The sequence below is a fragment of the Erpetoichthys calabaricus genome, chromosome 2 (assembly GCF_900747795.2).
Source record: "Erpetoichthys calabaricus chromosome 2, fErpCal1.3, whole genome shotgun sequence".
In the NCBI taxonomy this organism is placed as follows: Eukaryota; Metazoa; Chordata; class Cladistia; order Polypteriformes; family Polypteridae; genus Erpetoichthys; species Erpetoichthys calabaricus.
In genome coordinates, this window is record NC_041395.2 from 98849493 (window position 1) to 98872763 (window position 23271).

Genomic DNA, 23271 nt, shown 5'->3' on the forward strand with positions numbered 1-23271 from the left:
AAAACTGCCCAAGCATACTGTAGAGTGTACTTTTAAGCATCCATCCATCCATTATCCAACCCGCTATATCCTAATTACAGGGTCACGGGGGTCTGCTGGAGCTAATCCCAGCCAACACAGGGTGCAAGGCAGGAAACAAACCCCGGGCAGGGCACCAGCCCACCACAGTACTTTTAATCATTACTTAAGTAAATAGCAAGAGTCCTTATTTTATAAAGAAGCCATTTTGACCTTCCATTTTTCTACTTCTTGTTCTGCACTTTGTATAGGTTTACATATTACCCTGCTTTTGCACAGATAGCTAAAATGTACTGTGGTTTGCCTTATTCAGATGAATGCCATGGTAATTGTAGTTCATGTTCTGTTTAATGCCCCATTTCTTGTGCATTTTGTACACATTTTGTTTCTCTTGTCCAGTTTCTATTTTGGGTCAAAACATACTGGATATAGCAACTTCAAGAACATATTTAAAAAGTGGTTTGCTCCTTTTCTTAATTTTGTGTAGGTTAGAAAGAACAGCAAAATTGTGATTCACAAATCATTAACAATTAGGTAGATAGCTAGAACATTATTTTTTTATAGAAGCTCTTTAAATAATTATAACTGATTACATAGATTTTATAGGTGACTCCCTCCTATAGGCCTTCATTTGGAATTTGAGAAAGTAGCTACAGGTCCCAGGTATCTGTCATTTGGATGTTTGTTCACTGTTAATGCTGGTTTATTCATTTTTTTTGGTAAATAGCATATTGCATTTGATTCATCACTATGTGGTGTAATGGTTAAGGCTTGGGACTTGGGTTCATATCCTGCTACTGACACTGTGTGACCATGAGCAAGTCACTTGACTTGTCTGTGCTCCAATTGGAAAACCAAAAGAAACGTATCCAATTGTATCATAAATGTTGTAAGTTGCCTTGGGTAAAGGTGTCAGCCAGATAAGTAAATGTTTGTGTGTATGGGGACAGCGAAGGTGCTGATAGTCTTAATATGGCTCTCGCTGCTGTTATGCTTATCTGGCAACACATTGGGTGTTCTCAGAATATGCTGTTTTTTAATTTTTACACCTGTGATTTCTGTTTTAAAATACAAAATAGGTACATTGCAGCCTTGTTACATCATCAATCAATTATAGTGTAAAGTAATTAAGTTAAAATTATTAAAAGGATGTTTTACTTATTTGAAAAATTCACTAAAAATGAATTAGTACACAGCACAACTTTTAGATCATAACAATAGTGTAATGATTACTTCTGACACACATCTGTGCCATATGCTCCTTGTTCTTCTTTTGCCACCTCAGCACTTCTTTAGGATTTGCCTTTCAGTACCCTTGGAGGTAAATCTGCCTTTTCTGTAACACTGAGACTGACCTGCCAATGGCACTCCTAGCCAGTAAGTTTCTTCTGAAATCTTACTAGATGCAAATTTTCCTGAGGCAGCGTTTGTGCTTTACTTGAAAAGCCAATTCTTGTTTTGGACAAGTCGTGCTCTTGTGTGCCTAAGCATAAAATAATGCAACAAAATCTCTTTCTATCTGTTGACAGACTTGGGACTGTCATCTGTCAAGTATGCAACAGTGGCTCCAGGATACAGTTCCAGATCTTTCATGTATCAAATGGAGTCAAAAGCAGCGGTGAGTGTGTTTTTCTTTTCTTTAAATAGTGTGTTTCATGGTGTGGAAAGTAAGAGGCCAGTGGATGAGAAAGCATCATTATCCATGCATGTATGCAGACACCCTGTGATATCATCTTCTTGTGTAGCATTGTGACGGTTTTGACGTGCTTCTTGTTTCCTGATACAAGCAGTTGTGTATTTCAAACTTTTTCCACTTGGGGATAGATGCTATAGTGGTTTTTCTTCTAAATAATGGAATAAGAAAATAGTAGTCCATGTTCATGCATCTTGAAGACAGTATACCACTTTTGACTATTTTTCGGCATGATATTTACTCTACCTTCAGATAACTTTGGCTTTACTCACTGACAGTGGAGCCCACAGCTCCTGGCTACTACACTCCTAGAAATTTAATCAAGGGATTCCTAGATAATTGTGATTTCCGTGTTAATTTTTGTTACCTGTCGTTTATCGTGATGTTAATAAAATCTTGATGTAGTAAACGTTAATATTTTTTACATTAATTGTAATATTTGAAATTGCCTTTCAGGTGCCACTACAATCTAGATATGGTACTGTACGGACTGGGGGATGGTCATCTCGTTCTGCCGTAGACATGGGCTCCAGTCGGAAGATGAGTGTAGGACGCTCAGGTGGAGGCAATGTTTACCAGACTAGGCACACCACGGTACGCAGAGTGAGCAGACCCCAGCCAGATATGGAAACTATGTCCCTAAGGTCCCTGCGTTTGACAAATGGTCCTCTTGCTATGCCTGTTGCTGGCTGGGATGATGGGGAATCCAGCATGATTTCTGACCAAGTGGACGGTGGTATGATGAAGCAGACCATGTATGGAGGAAGTAACTACGCCACAAGCTCCCAGTACAGACACATGTCCAGCAATGATGCACCAGGCACAATGAGCTTGCGGAGGACTCTTAGTGGTACTCTGCCTCATGGACTAACTGGGCCAATTGATTATCAGGAGCAAGTGGATATGGTGCCACAGCAGTCAAGAGCCCGGGGTCCAGCCATGCGTACCCTCAACCGAATTCAGACCAATAACCGATTCAATCGAATGAGTATGGGCTCTATTTCAGGAGCAAATACCATGCAGCAGCAGCAACAGTATGTATCCAACTCCTTTGTCAGTAACCCAGTGCAAACAACCAATGGCTCTTATAGCAGTTTAGTCCAGCAGCAGATTCCTCGGGCCACATCCATCAGGAGTCTACACAGCATGACTAAAGGAATGGATACTTATGATGATTTAGAGAATGTCACTGATGGAGTGGGTAACATGGCAATTGGGTAAGAAATCATGTTCTTTTCCAGGAAGCTACAACATGTATTTCTAATACTTATGCCTCTGATCTTTCTATTCTATTCTTTTTATTTTATGTTGTTCTTTTCTGTTCTATATATAAGCAATCAGGTACTGAGAGACTGAACAATAATAATAACAGTAATTTTATTTATACAGCACCTTATCATACATTTACATGCAACTCAAGGTGCTTTCTACAGATTAATCAACACAAAAAGAGATATACCACATTTACTTGGATTATTATCATAAATTAATACTATGATAATTTCTAATGTTAGTAAGTACAAAATCAACCAGGTATTATTAAGCAAAATGTAACCACTAAAGTGCAAAACAGACCTTCACTCTTATCAGAAAAAGGTTTTCTAATTAAAATATCTATACATTAAGGCAGACAATAGAACAACCAGATCTAATTAATATATATATACAAATACATATTTGCATTATATATCTGTGTTTTACCTAGGCATATATACATGGCAACACATTGAGTAGAAATAGTTTGAAGTTATTAAAGTTAATGAAAAAATGCAAAGGCAAATAACAGTCCATACAACTAACTCATAGAAGACAAAAACCACACACCCATTATACTTTTTTCAGCCATCATCATATTTCCACCAGCTGCTTTGCCAGGCCTGCAGGAGGCCTGAGAGTCACTCATCTGCAGTGAACGCAAGACAAGCACTAGCAGTGGATGGGAAGAAAACGTCTTATAAAACACCCGCAGGTACATATTTGCATTGGTCCTATTTAGACTGTCCATTCTATTTGAAGAGCTAAGTGATCATGCTTTCTTGTCAGGCTATGATTTTCAGTAATGCCATAAAACACAGTAACTGCAAGGTTAGTAGGTCTTGCATGTTTTTAGTAAATATTGTGGTGTATAATGTGTTTCATATTCTGAATCTAATCGAGTAGTTTACAATTTGTTTTATACTTTTGTGAGCTCCTGAAATACCTTTTGGGGAGCAATAAAGTGTCATCATCCATCCATCCATCCATACATTCCTTACTGAGGTTGTTTTAATTCTCAGAATGTCTCACTGAGCTTGTTTTCATACTCGGAATACAGGCTTTCTTTTTGATTTACCGAAACAGTGAATTTTACAGGCGTGTGCTAAAGTGCAGGACTGCTGATATTCCCTGTGAAACAAGTGGGCTGTTCAGAGAGCAAAATCCTCCAGTTACTTCATGAGACTCTGACTGTTCTGTAGTTTGACTGTTACAGTTCTGTTGCCTAAAACTGTCTTTCCCCCCTCTCGCAGTGCGGGATGCACCTTACTCCTTAACCTACTGTTATTTTAATAAAATTGAAAAAGGACCCGCACACCAGTTTATTTTGTTTCTGACAGTTGTCAGCAAAGTGGCTAAACCTGTTTGGGTGTGGCTACAGACTTGGTTGATTGCAATTCCTTAAGTTTTTAAATAAAGCATTTCCAAGTGTTTCCCAATAGCATCAAATAAGTGGATATTTAGTTTAGAACAGTGTAGCAGTAGCACAGCCTTCAGCAAACTGAAATTCTTTATGTTCAATTTCTGGATGCACAGCAGGTTGCAGTTAATTCCTACCCATGTGTTAATTATGTAACAAGAGTACAATTGCATAGCAGCATATAAGGGAGTAAATATTTAAATTGAGTTGATTTTTAAATACTGTACAGTACAAATGAAAACATAAGAAGATCTTCAAAGAAAAAAACAGTCAGGCCAGGTTTGAATGCTGTTTATATTTTTATTCTTTTATTCAAAACATTCCGCAAAATATAAGATTAATTGTTCCATGTCCATTTTTGGGATACAATTCTAAGTGAAGCACCAGCAGCATGAGCAGCAGAGGACAGCTGTATCCAGTGTATATAATGTAGGTTCAACTTCCTTTCTAGTGCATTCCCCTATCTAATAGATATCCTCAGTCCTTTTTAACTTCTAAAAGATCCCTTTAAATCCACTTGCTCTTCTTGTACATGTACTCAAACCAGACTGTCCTAGATATACAGTCCTATTCCATTTCATCCATGTGTTCACAGTCCATCTACATTATTCCCAATGGGTAACTTAGGACTAATTTTCTTTGCAGTTTATGCCCTTAATTCAGCTACTTATTTGATGGATCCCATCAACTTAGTTCTGCTTCCCTACACAGCATATGTCCATGGTTATTTTTTCATCTCGAAAGAAAATAAGTTACTGCTCTTTTAAATTTAATAACAATGATGGTGCAGAGTGTATCAGTGCTAGGTCATGGATCTAGCATCCCAGGTTCAATTTCTGCTGCTAGGCATCTTCAACATGTACAGCAAAATCACCAAAATGAAAATTACAGTGTCAAAGTAGCCCTTAAAAATGTATATGTGGAGAAAGGAGACCCATATGTACTCTTAAAATGTTACTGGCATCTTTATGGTGTGAAGTTTGAATATTCTGACCATGTCTGTATCGGTTTTCCTCCCACATTCTCAGAGATGTGCAGTTTAGATTAAAGGATAATTCCCAGTTTGCTCGGGTGTACAGGAATGTGAATGATGGTGTGACTCCCTGATTAAGCTTATGCTTTGTGTCAAGTGCTGCCTGGATAGGTTCTGGACATTCTCTGAGTTTGATTAAGTAGGTTTGATAACGAAATGAGCACAAGGGCTGTGACAGTGTTACAAAAGTAACCTTGGGGCATAGAGTAGTGTAATGATTACATCCTTTACTGAACAACTTATTTCTCTCTCTTTTTTTAACTTATAGATTTGATCGATTAAATATGGGCTCGGCTGTGGAATCCCTTTCTTCCAGTGATTCTGCCTTACAGGTCTTGGGTGCAGCTTTTATCCAACATGAGTGCTACAATAAAACTGAATCCAAAAATCAGGTATGCTGTATACATTTGTATCTCATGTACATTTTTTTTTTTCATTTTACATACCTCTTTGGTATATTCAGACATCAGAAAAAGTTTGATTTTCACACACAGTAAATATTGAGGGAATAATCTGGGAACTGTTCTTTGTCTTATTAGAAAACACTTTGTCCTTCTGTAGCACCAGCTAAAGATGGAAAGTGATTCCACCAAAATACACACTATCTTTGGAGATTTATCACTTATTTGTTCCTTGAAATGCCATTTCCCATCCTGCTGCCATCATCTTTTCAGCTCTGAGGCCAAAATCTTCTTGAGTCGCTAATAGCTGGTCATTTGCACCAGATTACTTTTTTTTAGCTCCTAAATGGTCAAGGGACATTTGTTTAGAAAGCAGCCACTGTCATTTTATATGGCGTCTACTCTCTAAATCTTCAAGATGTTACTAGTGCGTTTGAATAAGCATAATACCAAAAGTGTATGTTTATGTTCAAACATACATTTTGGTAATTTAGGATAAAAGTATGGTAGAAGAAAAGTATGTGCATTACTCTAAAAATCCTGTTTCAATGTTAAGCATGCTTTTAGTAAAGCTGTCATTTTTTTGTGTTGACTGGGAGTTCAAGTAGTGATTGATATTGTAGCACAGCAAAGATACTGGACAAAACAATTCATTGCCTGACCCTAAGCAAGCTATGTGGCTTACTTGGGTTTACAATTTGAAAAAAATATTTCTAATTGTTCTAAAACTCTATACTTGTATAAAACTCTACCCTGGTAGAGATCTCAATGGATCTATATAATATAATATAATCATAATATAATGGTTTGTAATGTGGGGAATACAAAAATGTGAGTTCTGCTGGAATTAAAAAAAAATGCAGTGGTAGCTTTGGGTTGATAGAAAAACGTACTGTTCTGTGTGTATTGACTGTCATTTTGTGTGTTTACTGGAATAAACTCTCCTGGTGTTGACCCTACACAACTCTGCATAGGCTTCCAGTTTGCATGACTGACCCTTTATATTTTCGTTTTTCTGCAGGCTCGCCTCTTGAAAGCCATTCCAAAACTTGTGACTCTCTTTACTAGTGACAATCTGGAGGTACAGCGCTTTGCCACAGGAGCCATGAGGAATCTTATCTATGAAAACACAGAAAACAAGATGGAGCTTATCAATTGTGACGGCCTCGTAAAACTCATGAGCGCATTGCAGGTGAACGATGATGAGCTGAGGAAGAACATCACAGGTAGTGATTTCGCTGCCAAGTTACAGGATGTTTGTGCATGACTCAACTTTCAAAGGCAATTGAAGCACTAGAACACATATTATGTCCCCCTTGTGTCCATCTCCACCACCCTGCTCTGTGAAAGTTGTGTCCTCTCTTGCTATCCCAGTGTTCTCCATGACATTTACTTGTTCATGTCATTCAGCTTTTTGCATATTCGTTCCTGTACTAATAATAAACAGGGTTGTAGAATGAGAGATTAACAGATGTTGATGGTCATGGAGTTGTGAACAGTTTGGAAGACTAGAGTTTTTTTCATTTAAGGTTTTTTGTTTATGAACATACATACTATATAGGTATACAAGAAGGTTAAGTAAGTTGCTCCACAGTTAACATGCACTCCTGACAACAGCTAAGGCTTCAAAAATGAGCTCTATCAAACCAAAACTTTTGAATTATATTTTTGAAAGGAGTAGGGAGCCGGTATGACAGGGGAAGTACAGTTTATCATTTTCCATGAGTCTTGTTCATGTCTCTAGCTCATTAAAAAGCTTAAGAATGCTGACTGGATCAGTACTAAAATGTTGACTTTGGTATCAATACTAGCTTTTTAACTACAGTACTGGTACCAAAATGATACTGAAGGAAATAATGGATAATCCCTCTCTCATATCACAGTTGCTTTGTTCCCCAAATGCATGCATCACCATGCTCTGACGCAGATTCACAGGGGAGTTGGGCCCCCTTTGGAGTCTCTAGCATGTTTTATATTTATGTGTACATTCAAAGGGGGGGTTCACCTTGGTGAAGTGAGCTAGATTCATAGCGCGTATTACATCGGGGGAGGGGGTGTCAATTGCAATCTTACTAATAAGTGAGTCAGCTAGAGGTACTGGAACACTGCCATTTACTTCTGGTAGCTGAAGTAAAGAAAGACTGGTACCATACCATTTTAAAAATTGGTGCTTTCTGTGCTTTTTCAGTACTGTTATACCACACAATCCTTGTGCATTTTTCAGAATTTGCCTACTTAACACTGTAATTCAAAATTGGCCAAAACAAGAGTTTATCTTACTCACCTGCAGAAAGTATTTTACATTTTCAGTGCAAAAAAGTTATTTTAAATCTTCAAAAAAGTAACTGAGTCTAAAAATCCTAATTATGTAAATCACAGAAATTTTCAAAAATATTGAATTATCCTTTGTGTACTGTACATTTATGTTGCAAAGGTTGGTAAATGTTTTATTCCTAACAATGATAGCTATTAGTCATTTTGGAAATGCATCTACCAACTTTGCTTAGCCAGATGTTCTTTTTTATTACATATTTGTCTTGACAGAATTGCTTACGATTTTTATTACTTATTACCATGTTTCTGCTGAATTTTGGTTTGTAATTTGATTTGGGCACTGGTGTACTTTGTTTTCCTTTTGCTGATTTGTTATGATCATTGATTGTATTGCTATAAGGTGAATTTTTCTATTAAATCTACATTCACCAGGAGCTGCCTGTATTTTCAGCTCTTCATTTCTCCCTTAATCTTCTCAAACCTCAGTATTTCTGCTTTAGCAATATATTTCTAAAACATAATGTTGCTGCCAAGATATTTTACGGGATGCCATATTTAGTACACTATGCATATTATTTTGCAGTAAGACAATAAAAGCAAAGTTGTACTTTGCATTTATCGAACAGGAAATACATTTTCCATGTGTATGGTGTGCCTCTTCAGCTGAACAAAACATCAGACTGATCTACCTCAATAGCGGCTTCCTTTTTGATTTGCATACTCCCCCACCATAACCTATTGTCTATGGAGATGGAGCCGAAAGCTTTAGATTTGTCAAACATTTCAGTTTTCAATGGATCTTGATGTCTTAGGGTCCCCTGATACTGAAAACATCGATAACTTGATGATGGGTGTGTGTCTGTCTGTGTGTGTGTGTGCATGAGGACGGTCTAGAGTTAAAACAGCTGGACAGAAAAATATCAAACTCGAAACTTAAGCCTGTTCTGAAATGACGAAGTGCTGATTAGTTTTTGAGCCAAATTTGCAAGAGAAAGAGGCACTCTAGAGGAACCCTCTAATACTGTAATTCTGCAATTAAATGTGAATTCTTCTTGTCAATTGCTATCATAACAACCTATTTTCTGATCAGAAAGATCAGTGTCAAAGCACTAAATAATTACTGAAATGTTATAGAATAGTTCAGGTAACTTGGTTCCTAGAGCACAAAGCCTACTGGCGCTCACGTCCAAATTTTTTTCCATCTATGCTAAATAGACTGAAACTGACAATAGTCAGCATTGTCCCCAGCCTCAGTCAGAGAGCTATGCTTTTTGTTAAGGCCTCACAGCCTTAACACAATTTCTGTAATCCATATAGATATTTGGGGATTGCTTGGTCAAGATAGTGTGCAGTGATGTCAGATTGTTTCTAAGTGCCAGTGTTAGCCCATATACTATCTTAAAGTATATTTAAATGTTTTGAGCCATTTCCATATATTAAATATATTCCATGTATTAAAGAGCCCTTTTTTGCAGCTTTATATTTGCCATGTTTTGTTTTTTGTGTCAAATTCACTTTGTACAACAGGACCAGCCTAATCCTACATGCAGGAGCATACAAATAAGTTGTATTTTACCATTTAACTCTTTCATTAGCTTCTTAAAGGTATTTTTTTCTAGGGAGACTAGTACGTCAGTGATGTCATAATGTTTGGACAAAGCTGTAAAAAGCACAAAATGTGGTATGAGGTCTGTGTTTAGCAGAAGTTATAAATCTTTATTGCCCACATTATTCATTTTTCTTTCTCTCTCATTCCTACAGAGAAAAGACTAACTGTCCTTGAAATTCCCCTTATTATTATTATTTTTTGAAGGGTGAGTCTTTACTTAGAGGGATTTTTTTGCAGCATTAATTGTTTTTGCATTTGTTGTTATGGAATGAGCAAGGTTTTCTGTTCAGCAGCTGAGTCATAACACACTCTGGCACAGAAAATACGGGCAGACTAACAGTAGCACTCTTATCAGGACAGTATGCATTCCTTTTTGTTCAGGCAATGAAGGTTAACACTTTCACGCATGAGACTTTTGCCTACCCAAGACAGTCAGCCATAGGTGCACCACTGAGTAACTGCTTCTTCACTCCACCATGATGCTGATCTCACCAGACAAAGCACCTGGATTAAGATTTCTGGTGTCTTGAGAGTGTTAAAAGTGGAGTTTTCTCAGTAAGCTCATGTTGAGTGCTATAGCTTTCCCCTTCATCTAACACATTCCCAGAAACACAGTTTACATCATTCCATAACTTCCATTCTTTGTAAGATTTGCACTATGATTTCAGTTCTCTTGTAAATCTACTACTGGATAAGTGTTTTTTGCTGTCTTGATTTTCACTGATAAAATATAAGAGCAACTAAGGAATTGTTTGAACTGCTTTGAAAATGAGTGAGTGCAATGTACCCATCTCTTTTAAACAAATAAGCCATATTTTGCCTTGCTTTCTCACTTCTTGATGAACCATTTGCGCCAAGCAGTCAGAGTAAGGCACATTAAAAAGCTGGGCGTGTACCTTCTTGTTATTTTGGACATTTTTGTGTTTGCTTCATTTGGTAACCTAATAATGAATACTGTTTCTCTGTTGTGTCAGATCAACCCTCTCACCACTATAGCACCTGTACTTGAACTATGAGCTTCGTCACATATTATTTGATCTGCTTATATGACCTTCCACTGAGAGAAAGGTGTGATAACAGCCAGCAAGTACAAAGTGGGAAACCTCAGGGTGTCAGTTTCCACTTGTTTTAAAAAAACAAATTGTGAATTACAAAATGAATAAGACAAATTAAAGGTACATTCAGTGCTAGTACTGCATATTTATGTTTCACATGAAATTAAATCGGTATAAGTAACCCCTCTTAATTTGGAGATCTACAGTATATGAGCAAAAAGCTTATTGTACATTAATCCATCTTACATTGAAAAAAGCGTAAAAAAAATGTATTGCAATGCAATTCATAAAACTAATAACATCAAGCAGTTGTCATCTCATCTTTATTTTAATATATCCTCTTGAAAATCGTTCACTGTTCAAAAAACAAATGAAGTGTCCTTCCATCCATCCAACTATTATTAAAACTCACTTAATCCTGACATAGTTATTAGAACCTGTCCCAGCAGGTTTTTAAATATGAGGTGTAAACCAGTCTCTGGAGGGACACAATTTCATTACAGGGGACACAAATACATGCACCCAAGCTCATTAATACCAAGCCAATTTAGATTAGGGAGTTCACCTAATACATTCATTTTTGAGATACAGAACAAAAAGAGAAATACTCACACACATTACCATATGGAGAACATTCAAACTTGTTACACATAATGCCCAGACCAGGATTCAAACCCAGGACTCTGTAGCTGTGAAGCAAAGGAACTAACCTTTATGCCAACTTGATATTCTTATTATTTGTTAACCAACATATTCTAGTTCAAATAATATGAATAGGCTAGGATTTGATTCAGAGATCGTCTAAATCAGGGGTCTCCAATCACAGTCCTGAAGGGCTGCAGTGGCTGCAGGTTTTTGTTCTAACCCAGTTGCTTAATTAGAAAGCAATTCTGCCAATAATTTAATTTCATGGCTTGTTAGTGCTTTAACTCTGCTATGTCAGGTCATTCCCATATCCTAGACTTTCTTCCCCTATCTAAGGATATCATCCAAATGATTTGAAGGCTAAAATGGACGAGCAATTCTCAATCATTCACTTTTTTCTCTTTACTTTCCTTCCAAGTATTTAATTAAACCAAATAATGCAAGATAAATACACACTGGCGTAAAAGGTAACAAGCCAAATGGAGAAATGCTGGTCTCTTTTGTCATTCGCATGTTATTGCTAATTAGGATCCATTAAAAACTGAATGAATACAGCTGTTTAAGATGAAAATAAGCAATAAGCATTCAAAATCTTAATGAGCGAGACAACTAAAGTGAAGCAGAAGTGTTACTTGAGCAATTAGTGCTTCTTATTAAGCAATTGGGTTGGAGCAAAAACCTGCAGCCACTGCAGCCCTCCAGGACTGTGATTGGAGACCCCTGGTCTAAATCATTAGACTACACTGTCAACAATGTAGAGAAATGTTTTTCCTGTGACCCCCCCACTTAGAGTGCAGTTGCCTGGTGTGCATATTGCAGTGGGTGTATATTAAATGTGAACAATTTATTTAACAAGGGCAGGTTCTCACAGATCCATAAAGTGACAGTTATGGCATACATGACTGAGAAATCTTCAGAACCTTAGTAAACCTTAACAAAGGAGCATTAGAAAACTGAAAAAATCTGATTATGAAAAGATAGTGGGACTAGGAATGTAAGAATATTCATCAGTAACACCATCACCAGCACCCGACAGTGTCCCCAATTATGTTATACTAAGATTTTTTACTATTTACCATTTATTAATGTTGGCAACTAGACCAACGGCTTTGGTAAAATGATGCTATGAAGAAGGTGGTACAGGTTGTGGACTGCACAAAGACAATCCGTCATAGTGTGGCTGCAACTATGCATAGTGAGGATCACAGGATTTTTATTTACTAGATCTATGGTCATGATTTGGGTGGGTAACCCAGGTGCGAGACGAATTATATAAATGTTATTATTATTATTATTATTAATTTGTGTGAGCAAAGAGGTTGATGATATGATGCTTTGTATCCTACAAGCTGCTTAAAAAGGGAAAGAGAGAGATGATTTGTTCTTTGAAGGTGAGCTTTAATGACTTTCGTTTGCAATTTTCGCTGTGTGAATAGAAGCTCGGAGCACACCAGTGATTACTGTGGAATGCCTGAAATGCTTTAGTGAAAGACTTTATGTAACCCTGGGGTGACACCATAGCAAGGATGGCTGCCACACCAGATGTCTACTTTGTAATTCACTGCTAAGGCAAAGATTTAGCAGTACAAGCACTTTCACTGACTCTGTTATGTCTCATTGCTGACTTTTTCGTTACCTGTGTGTTTAGGTTGCATTTTGTCTATTATTGATATCTGCCAAATGTACGTATGTAATAAAATATTTTTGATTGAGCATCTAATTACTATGTATATCTGCTTTTATGTAAATGTGTAGCCTGAACTTTATTTTTCTCAACTTGTCATCAGCAGACTCTCAATTTATAAGGCACAGGTTTATGGAGTGAGATCGCTGTCAAAAATAACTCAAAATAATTTACGACAAATTTACATTTCATACGTATGAATTATGCTTGTGCTTCTCAAAATTATGCTTGCTTCTGAAAATTACGAGTACATTTCTCAAACATGAACAAACTCACACTGCAGAGCCAGAGCTCAGGGGGCGTGCTGCAGAGTTCAGAAGGGCGTACACGTACATGGGGTTAGACTTTCAGACCTGCCCATGTCACGTTATCTGTGTTTGCATAGTTAGATGTGGGTAGCTCAGAGTTTGTGGCATCATCCCATTCTAATTGCTGCTGTGGGGAGATTTATTCAATAAATCATCATCAAATGCTGAGTAAGCTCCAAAATATTAAGTTGTTATACATTTTTAAATGAGTTTATTTCTGCTGTTTAAATGAACTGTTAACATGTTGTTACATCGTTACAGTTTGTGGGCTTTGAACCAGGGTAACACCTAAGTAATATTAGTTTATTTCACGTAATTTATAGTGCTTTAATGCGCTGTTTTGAAGATTTGCATTGTAATGCATTAACTGTTTTTAAGACGCATTTACACATTATTTTGTATTAATGTGGCTGTGGCCGAAGGTGTTTTGCTTTGACCATTTTTAATAATTATAATTAATAACAATAACAATTGATTCCTGAGGGAAAATTTGTCTGTTCGCATTAACATTAGGGTCTTTGTGTATTTTACCTAATTATTTAATATGTTCAAGTATATCTCCTATACATTAATTGTAAAGCTACTACTTATTTCTTATCTGTTCTCATATTAGAGCCATTTGGCCATATATCATCCAATTTATCAGCAACCTCCACCTAATTTAAATTATCCCATTCCACCTTATCTGTGGTTTTCACAGTAATTCTTTTTCCTATTATACTGTGATAAAATGTATAATAACTTAATATTTTGAATGATATTTTATGAATCTTATCATTTTGGGAAGAAAACAAAGAAGTTAATCTCCCTGCAGCAACAAACAGGATGGGATGGAGTGGGACGACAAACTCGGAGACGCCCACATCTAACTATGCAAATGCAGATTAACGTTCCAGATCATAATACTGCCCATTTATGTGCATACCTCATTGAGTTCTGAACCCCATTCCCCGAGCACCTTCTCTGTCCCATCCTTGGACCTGCAGCGATGACCTTCTCATGACAGTTTGTTCATGCTTGAGAATTGTACTCGGAATTTTCAGAAGCAAACAATTTTCAGAAACCAAGCGTAAGTCACACATGTGAAATGTTAATATATATGTGGTGAGAGAATGTAGGCAGTTCCTGAAGGATGAAGGAACTGATACCAGTGACAGGCCCCCACACTCACCTGAATTAAATCCAGTAGAACGCCTCTGGGACATTATGTTTTGGTCCATCCGACGCCTCCAGGTTGCACCTCAGACTGTCCAGGAGCTCAGTGATGTCCCGGTCCAGATCTGGGAGGAGATCCCCCAGAACACCATCCATTAGGAGCATGCCCAAACGTTCTCAGGCATGCATACAAGCATGTGGGGGCCATACAAACTATTGAGTATGATTTTGAGTTGTTGCAATGAAATTTTGGCAAAATGGACTAGTCGGCTGCATCATTTTTTCACTTTGATTTTCAAGGTGTCTTTTGAATTCACCTCTCTGAAGGTTAATAATTTTAATTTCCACCAAACAATGTGGCATCCTTTCGTTCCTAACACATTACCCAGTCCATTTCAGTATAGATATCCAGCATGATTTTTTTTCACATTGAGATGTGATGTGTTTTCAAAGTGTTCCTTTAATTTGTTTTGAGCACACATATATAGTACTGTGCAAAAGTTTTAGGCAGGTGTGAAAAAATGCTGTAAACAAAGAATGCTTTAAAAAATGGAAGTGTTGATCATTTATTTTCATCAATCAACAAAATGCAGTGAATGAACAAAAGAGAAATCTAAATCAAATCAATATTTGGTGTGACCACCCTTTGCCTTCAAAACAGCATCAATTCTTCTAGATACACTTGCACACAGTTTTTGAAGGAACTCGGCTGGTAGGTTGTTCCAAACATCTTGGAGAACTAACCACAGATCTTCTGTGGATGTAGGCTTCCTCACATCCTTCTGTCTCTTCATGTAATCCCAGACACACTCGGTGATGTTGAGATCAGGCCTCTGTGGGGGCCATACCATCACTTCCAGGACTTCTTGTTCTTCTTTATGCTGAAGATAGTTCTTAATGACTTTGGCTGTATGTTTGGGGTCGTTGTCCTGCTGCAAAATAACTTTGGGGCCAATCATACGCCTCCCTGATGGTATTGCATGATGGATAAGTATCTGCCTGTATTTCTCAGCATTGAGAACACCATTAATCCTGACCAAATCTCCAACTCCATTTGCAGAAATGCAGCCCCAAATGTTCAAGGAACCTCCACCATGCTTCACTGTTGCCTGCAGACACTCATTATTGTACCGCTCTCCAGCCCTTCGACGAACAAACTGCCTTCTGCTACAGCCAAATATTTCAAATTTTGACTCGTCAGTCCAGAGCACCTGCTGCCATTTTTCTGCACCCCAGTTCCTATGTCTTCGTGCATGCTTGAGTTGCTTGGCCTTGTTTCCACGTCAGAGGTATGACTTTTTGGCTGAAACTCTTCAATGAAGACCGCTTCTGGCCAGACTTCTCCAGACAGTAGATGGGTGTACCTGGGTCCCACTGGTTTCTGCCAGTTCTGAGCTGATGGCACTGCTGGACATCTTCCGATTTTGAAGGGTAATAAGCTTGATGTGTCTTTCATCTGCTGCACTAAGTTTCCTTGGCCGACCACTGCGTCTATGATCCTCAGCGTTGCCCGTTTCTTTGTGCTTCTTCAAAAGAGCTTGAACAGCACATCTTGAAACCCCAGTCTGCTTTGAAATCTTTATCTGGGAGAGACCTTGCTGATGCAGTATAACTACCTTGTGTCTTGTTGCTGTGCTCAATCTTGCCATGACATGAACCTCACCTTGGTAGCAGAGTTTGGCTGTTCCTCACCCAGTTTTGAGCCTCCTACACAGCTGTTTCTGTTTCAGTTAATGACTGTGTTCCAACCTACGTGTGACATTGATGATCATTAGCACCTGTTTGGTATAATTGGTTGATCATACACCTCACTATAATCCTACAAAATCCCTGACTTTGTGCAAGTGTACCAATAAGAATTGATGCTGGTTTGAAGGCAAAAGGTAGTAACACCAAATATTGATTTGATTTAGATTTTTCTTTTGTTCGCTCACTTTGCATTTTGTAAATTGATAACAATAAACAATCATTATTTATTTCTGAAAGCATTCTTTGTTTACAGCATTTATATATATATATATATATATATATATATATATATATATATATATATATACTGTATAATATACACAGACTATTTTTGTCTCATTTTCTTCTTCTGCATTTTGCAATATGCTATGTGCCTTACCTGCGTGACACATGATTGAAGCATTGTCACAGTCGAAGGGCTAAGGACGCAGATTTAATGTTGCTTCTGTGTTTAGTAGCCATTTCATGATGGGGAAAATAGTGTGGCATAGTGGCTGTAGTGTAAGTATCATGTTGAGTCCCCACTGACTCCCTAGAGCTCCATTATTATTTTAACGTCCGCTGTCAGAAAGTTAAAGCAATTGATAGTACTGCATATAACAGTCTGGGAGTGGCATTTCTTAAAATAAAGTTTGCCTTTTAAGCATGGTGACTTCTACTTTCTGTTTAGCATTTGGAAAAAGAGTCGGTGATCATATAACTTACAAAGCAACCTTTACTTTGTGTAGTACATATTTGCAGTGAACACCATTCCAAGGCACTTTAAAAGTCCATATATGATTTTTACATTTGGAGCCCTTAAAGATTAAGTAATTTTTGTGGGATCACACTGTGATAAAGATGTAAGACTTGAATTCAAAACCTTGTGCTTTGCAGCCTAATGCTGTAGCCAGCCAGGTCACACTGACTTCATTCCAGTAACTGGTATGTTCTTTCTTGATATCCAAGCTTACTCTCTTTCTCGTTCTGTCTGTTTCCTCAGAAGCAAAATTAGAGAGAGTTTTATCCACATGTTTGTCCGAGCATTTCTTTTGCAGTTGCCTATTTGGCTGTTAACGTCTCGGACCCGTAAACAGACAGGCAGACACCAATTGTCTCAAATCACACACGTCTATTTACAACCCCTTTTCCCCTCACCACAAACAGTGCAGTAATCACCACTAAAAGTCCTCTAGACCTCTTTATCTCTCTTCAGCCACCTCCAACTCCTCACTCTCAAGCTCCGTCCTCTTCCACCCGACTCTGGCTAACCCGAATGGAGTGAAGCGGCCCATTTTATAGCGCACCTGGAAGTGCTCCAGGTGCTCCACAATTAACATCCGGCAGCACTTCTGGGTGTGGCGGAAGTGCTGCAGACCACAATTCTGGACCTGTCCAGACACTCCCTGGTGGTGGCGGCCACGTCCCTCCATAGGGTTGAATTTCCAAGCTCTGTGATCCCCATGTAATCCCAGGAGGACGCCCCCTTGTGGAACAGGGAAGATACTGCCCTTTTCCTGGTCCTTCCCTTCTTCCGGCGTCCCGGTGGGGTAAGGTCCCTGGACATCTGTCACACCTTACATTGGTGGGATATGTTGGCAAAAATAAGTATGTTTATTTACTCATATTTGGATTCCTGTTTAGTAAGGAACAGTCCCTAATCAATCACTAGGCCTGAAGGTTTAATGAAGACTGAGAGGTATAAGCAGTGGCCGGCCTATCTGCTGACCTGAAATGCCGAGATGTAGTTAGATTTATTGGACATGTCAAAGTAGATGATGTGGAATGTGAAAAAAATCCACAAGATTCAAAAGCTCTTTCCTGTGTGTATATTATATGATTCACTGAAGTGAAATGATAGTTTGCCTGTTGCTACTCCTACTTTTATTTACTTAGCTTTTAAGTAAACCGCCTAACATCTATGTTATTGATCCACTGTATTTGCTTCTACAGGGATTTTGTGGAATTTGTCCTCAAAAGAAGATCTGAAAGAGAAGCTAGCTCTTACATCCCTCAATGACCTCAATAACAATATTGTTGGGCCTCTGACTTCGCAGAACAGTACAGGGAAGATTTGTCAAAATGCCTCTGAAGCAGAAATCTTCTGTAATACCACTGGCTGTCTCAGGTATTGGAACATTTGATTACAGTTCATTCCAGTTCATTTTATTTTTCTCAGTATTCTTGTGTTTAGATCCTTGTTAATATTGGTTAGAGATCTGTATTCACCCATCATTGAAAATGTATATTCTAGGCAGATATCCAATAGTGGTGCAAATTTAGGAGTGGCTGCTAACCACTACCACAAACTACTGCACATACCACAAAGCAAGAAGTTTAAAAAAAAAAAAAAGTATTGATAGCTTTGTGATGATGCTTGGGGTTGCCCATAAGTGGCATCATTTATCCTTGCACCCAGACATCGATAGTCAAGATGGACTAATGCTATAAAGACACACAACAACAATATAGGTGCTCAACAGTGCTCTGTGCTTTTTATTCCAAACAAAAAAAATCCAACAAACATCAACAAATGCCAAAAGGTGGAGTACAAAATCTTTCAATTTAAAAACAAATATCCATAAAAACACAGATGTGTACCAAGGAATTTGATGCCAATAAATGATCAGTAAAATCGCGGTTAGAATCGGTCTTTTAGCTCCTGTTCTCTCTCTCTCTCTCTATTCACTCATCTCCCAGATAGATATTTGATTCCCATCCAGATCACCTGTTTGTTAACATCCACAACCGTGTGCTGAGCCAGAATCCCTTGTCATGCAACCATTCCTTGGCATTTGCAGGACCTCTTGAAGCATATGATCACCCCTGTTCTCTGCTTTTCAGCATGAGTGATTCCATCCACCCCAGGAATGACTGTTACTCAGCTCCTTTGCGGAGCATCCCCTAACTGCTTTACCACGTTATCTGTCACTTCACTGGTTACCTCTGGAGTCTTTATTTTTTCCTTTCTCATCAATCTCATTTCTTTTTCTTTCTTTTTGCTCTTCTCCCTTTTTCTTTCCCCGAATTGCACTTCTCAGGCTCTCTTTATATTAGTGCTTTCATTATTGACCCATGGAAACCAGCTGAACTGAGTGCATTTGCAGATGAATGCGTGATCAGTCAACTTCTCAAACACTTTGGGGTTACATGGTATTACCACAGTAGATACCTCCACCCACCAAACCTGAGCTGCACTTACTCACTTCTCTATAAACTTGTTTTAAAATATTACTTTATAGGATCTTTTTTTATGCAATAACAGCATTAGATGCCTTCAGTTTATTTTTATGTTGCCTTCCTATAGTAAACACTATCCCAAGACATTTTACAACTCTATAGTATATTTTATTTAGTATATACAAGGGTAAATCAAAAAGTAAAGGCAGTTTAAAAACTATTTGGTAACCACAACAGATAGAAGTTGACACAATACAACACAATTTCAGTGGTTATGGATAGTTCAAACATGTACAACGCAAAGCTCTGCCAACAGTGTTGTTGAAACCAAGATCAAAACAAAATGGACTATTTTCGGCAAGATTGCACCATTGTTGAGTAACATATTGTAGTGAGATTTCTTTGCACAGATGGAGTAAAGCCTGCAGAAATTTACTGAAGCATGTTGTCTCAGTTCAGAATTGAAAACACATGGCTCAATTAAGTTTCTGAATGTGCAGAAAGGTTTAAAGCAGGAAGAACAAGCTTGATCTGGTCAACCATCAAGATCGCGCATACAGGCCCACATCGACATGTTGAATGCCTTCATTCAACTGTGTCTGCTGTTGCTGCACATTTGAATATCAGCTATGAATCTACACATGCCATAGTGCAGGATGGCTTGGGGTACCGAAAAGTTTGCGTAACATGGGCAACCAAACAGATTACTGATCTATAAGTCAATATCTGTCTGTGAATTTCAGTAGGTTTTACTCCCTCTGCCCAATGAAATGTCACTACGGTGTGTTGTTCAGCAGTGGTGCAGTCCCGCAGCAGAACGTCCATGTTCATTTGACCTTTGCTTCAAATAGATAAACGACAGAGTGCTGTGCTGTGTTTGTTCCAACTACCAATTAAGTTGTAATTTTAAATTGCCTTTACTTTTTCATTTACACTTGTAAAATTATAGTTAGAACACAGACAAGTTAAGTGAATTACTCAAGGTCACAGTGTAACTTGGAAATGGGAATTGAGCCAGCAGTCTCATATTTTAAAGGCTACTTTATTAGTTCCTAGGCTGCACTGTCTGCTTTTAGACAGTAGATAGTTGTAGGAGGAAGTGAGCAAAAGTTAAGCAGCTTATAAGGGCACTAAAAATATAACAATAATTAAAAGAATGAGACATCTTGTCATGTCAGAGAGGGTAAATGCAGTATTTCTCAATATTAGAAAATGAAAAGCAGCTTTGTGATCTGGGCATTGGGCAACTGGAATCATTAATGTTTTCTGTTCAATAGAAACCTGAGCTCAGTGAGTGACAAGATACGAAACCGCATGCGAGATTCTCCAGAACTGGTGGACTCACTGATCAAATACATCCAGGATTCACTGGAAAACGGCAAGACAGAGGAAAAGGTGACTGGTGATAGAGGATGACTTGTTGTCACATATGTCTTCAATTTTATTTATGTGCTTGGTGCCTCTGTTAATTGTGAAATTTCTGCAGATGAATGCAGGATATCATTGTTGTGATGACTTCTGTTTTACAGGGATTGGAGAATGTTGTGTGCATACTAAGAAACCTCTCCTACAACCTCTACACTGAGCTCCCACCATCAGTTTTAATGAAGTTGGATGGACCAACAAGGCGTGAAGAAGGAAATTCAAAGAAAAGTGACACCATTGGCTGTTTCACACCCCAAAGCAAGAAAGCCAAGCAGGTAAGCCTTATGAGAGTCCCCTTGACTGGACTGCTCAGTCTTAATTCTTCAAATGAGCCTACTTGATTTCTGATTTGCCCCACTAAAGATGAATCTAGCTTCTAATAATGCTCATCCACTTGCATATTTTAGCCATCAACAGAAGTGATAGTGTACTATCGACTATCACATACTAACACTAGTGTTATTAGTTTCAAACTACCATCATGCACCAGTTCCATGAACTTTATATCTCCAAAAGTTTCTCAAAAGCATCCGTTCTTTACACAAGCACTACTGCCTGCTCAGCTCCCCTGAATCCCTTTAACATTACATATCATAGTTTGATCCACCAGATATATGAAGTCAGTTAACCTTTAGTGAATTTTGGGATGCATTCCCTATAGCTAATAAATCGATGGTTTGTGAAATTCCTTTATCCAACAATGATTTTTTTCCACTTTGAACAGAAACAAGGCACAGATCTGTATACATTCTCTGAGATAAGCAAGGACCCCATAGGAAGGGAATGGCTCTGGCACCCTAACATTATTGACATCTATAATAAGCTCCTGCAAAAATGTGAGATCAACAACACAACTCGAGAAGCAGTTGCCGGAGCTCTGCAGAACATCACTGCTGGAGATAAGAGGGTTAGTAATACTACCATCTTATGTGTTTGTCAGTATGAGCATGATACAGACGGCATAATGAACAGTTTTCTGTTTATTTTGTTGTGTTCTGGGATCTGATTAGCACAAATGAAACTAATAAATAGTCCTTCTTTTAAAAAGCATCACTTTTTTTCTTTAAGTAGTAGAAATAGATTTAGAGTCTTTTGGCAATAGATAAAGCAGAAAATCAAACGTGACTTATCTTCAATAAAGCTCAACTTCATTTTAGTCGTCTCGGACAGCAAAATCCAAAAGCATCTTCTTCAGAGCTGCTGTGTTAGAGGGGTGGGGACACCACATTTGAGACTGAACAGAAAGACAGAATCCCTATAGCTGAGGAAAAGCTAATTGCATTAAGAAGATTTTTTACTATTGTGGGATATGAGAGTTGCATGTTAAGGCAGACAACATGCAGCTGGTCATGTATGTCTCTAACTAAAGTTTTAGTGATTTTCTGTGTTTTTATTCAAAACAAAACCTTTTCTGGAAAGCAAAGGTGCAGTGATTTTTGCGCATTTGTATTTGTATTTTGCTTTGATATGTATTTCAAAATTGAATTTGGTTACATCTGCATATATTCATTAAAGTACTACATGTGTTTGGTTCTACTTTTGGTGAGTATTGTATTTTTGTTTTGTATTTATTTACCTTTTGAATTGGTTTTGTGACTCACTTGATTTTTCTGTTGTGTATCTTTAATTTTTTTGGTGGTGTTACTTACTGAAACACTTCACCCACTAGAAACAAACTGCAAGACTTATTTTTCTAATGATTTTTTTGTCTTCAGTGGGCAGGTGTCCTGAGCCGAGTAGCCTTGGAGCAGCACAGGATCTTACCAACTGTCCTGGATAGCCTGAGAACCAACAATGACCAGGAACTGCGATCTGTGACAGGCTTCTTAAGGAATCTGTCACGTCATGCCCCTAACAAAGATGACTTTGGTAAGGCTGAGCAATCTGCTTAGGATGAGTCATGACCAGTGGAATCTTCATTGAGTCTTATTCCTTCATCTCTTTTCATATTGAATGTGTGAAATTCACCACCTTCAAGAGAATTTTCTAATTTCTCACACTTAAGAAAATCACAGCAGCAGCAGAAATACCTGAAATGACACAGTGCCTTTACACTGTTATACCATATCTCATAGAGCTTGTCTTATATTTATATTCTCTCAGTTTACAGCCTATTTATTTAATTACAGAACCACAGTCAACCAGAGCCTGATCTGACAGCATTAGGCAAGAACCAAATCTAGATGGGATGCCAGTTCATTAGAAAATACACAGCAACACTTACCGATAGAATTTATTGCCAATTTACATATGCTTTAATATCCTAGTTATTCACAGAAAACTTGTTTCTAAAATACCATGTAAATCTTCCGGTTAGAGAAACTGGGATATTGGTCTCTGAGAAACCAGGTTTAGACACATTGATTTCTCTACAGGTAACCTGCTTATT

At 38.0% G+C, this 23271-nt stretch overlaps 1 protein-coding gene across 2 annotated transcripts in view; it reads left to right on the forward strand.

Moving 5' to 3' along the window:
- The window catches only part of pkp3b (plakophilin 3b), a 58903-nt gene that overhangs the window by 27515 nt on the left and 8117 nt on the right, over window positions 1-23271 (forward strand). For both annotated transcript variants that reach the window (XM_051923200.1, XM_028794197.2), the window contains 9 exons: window positions 1548-1636; window positions 2168-2928; window positions 5687-5810; window positions 6841-7045; window positions 18231-18405; window positions 20735-20852; window positions 20987-21157; window positions 21607-21789; window positions 22598-22751. In XM_051923200.1, coding sequence (XP_051779160.1) covers window positions 1548-1636; window positions 2168-2928; window positions 5687-5810; window positions 6841-7045; window positions 18231-18405; window positions 20735-20852; window positions 20987-21157; window positions 21607-21789; window positions 22598-22751 — 1980 coding nt within the window. The remainder of the gene's footprint in view (window positions 1-1547; window positions 1637-2167; window positions 2929-5686; window positions 5811-6840; window positions 7046-18230; window positions 18406-20734; window positions 20853-20986; window positions 21158-21606; window positions 21790-22597; window positions 22752-23271) is intronic.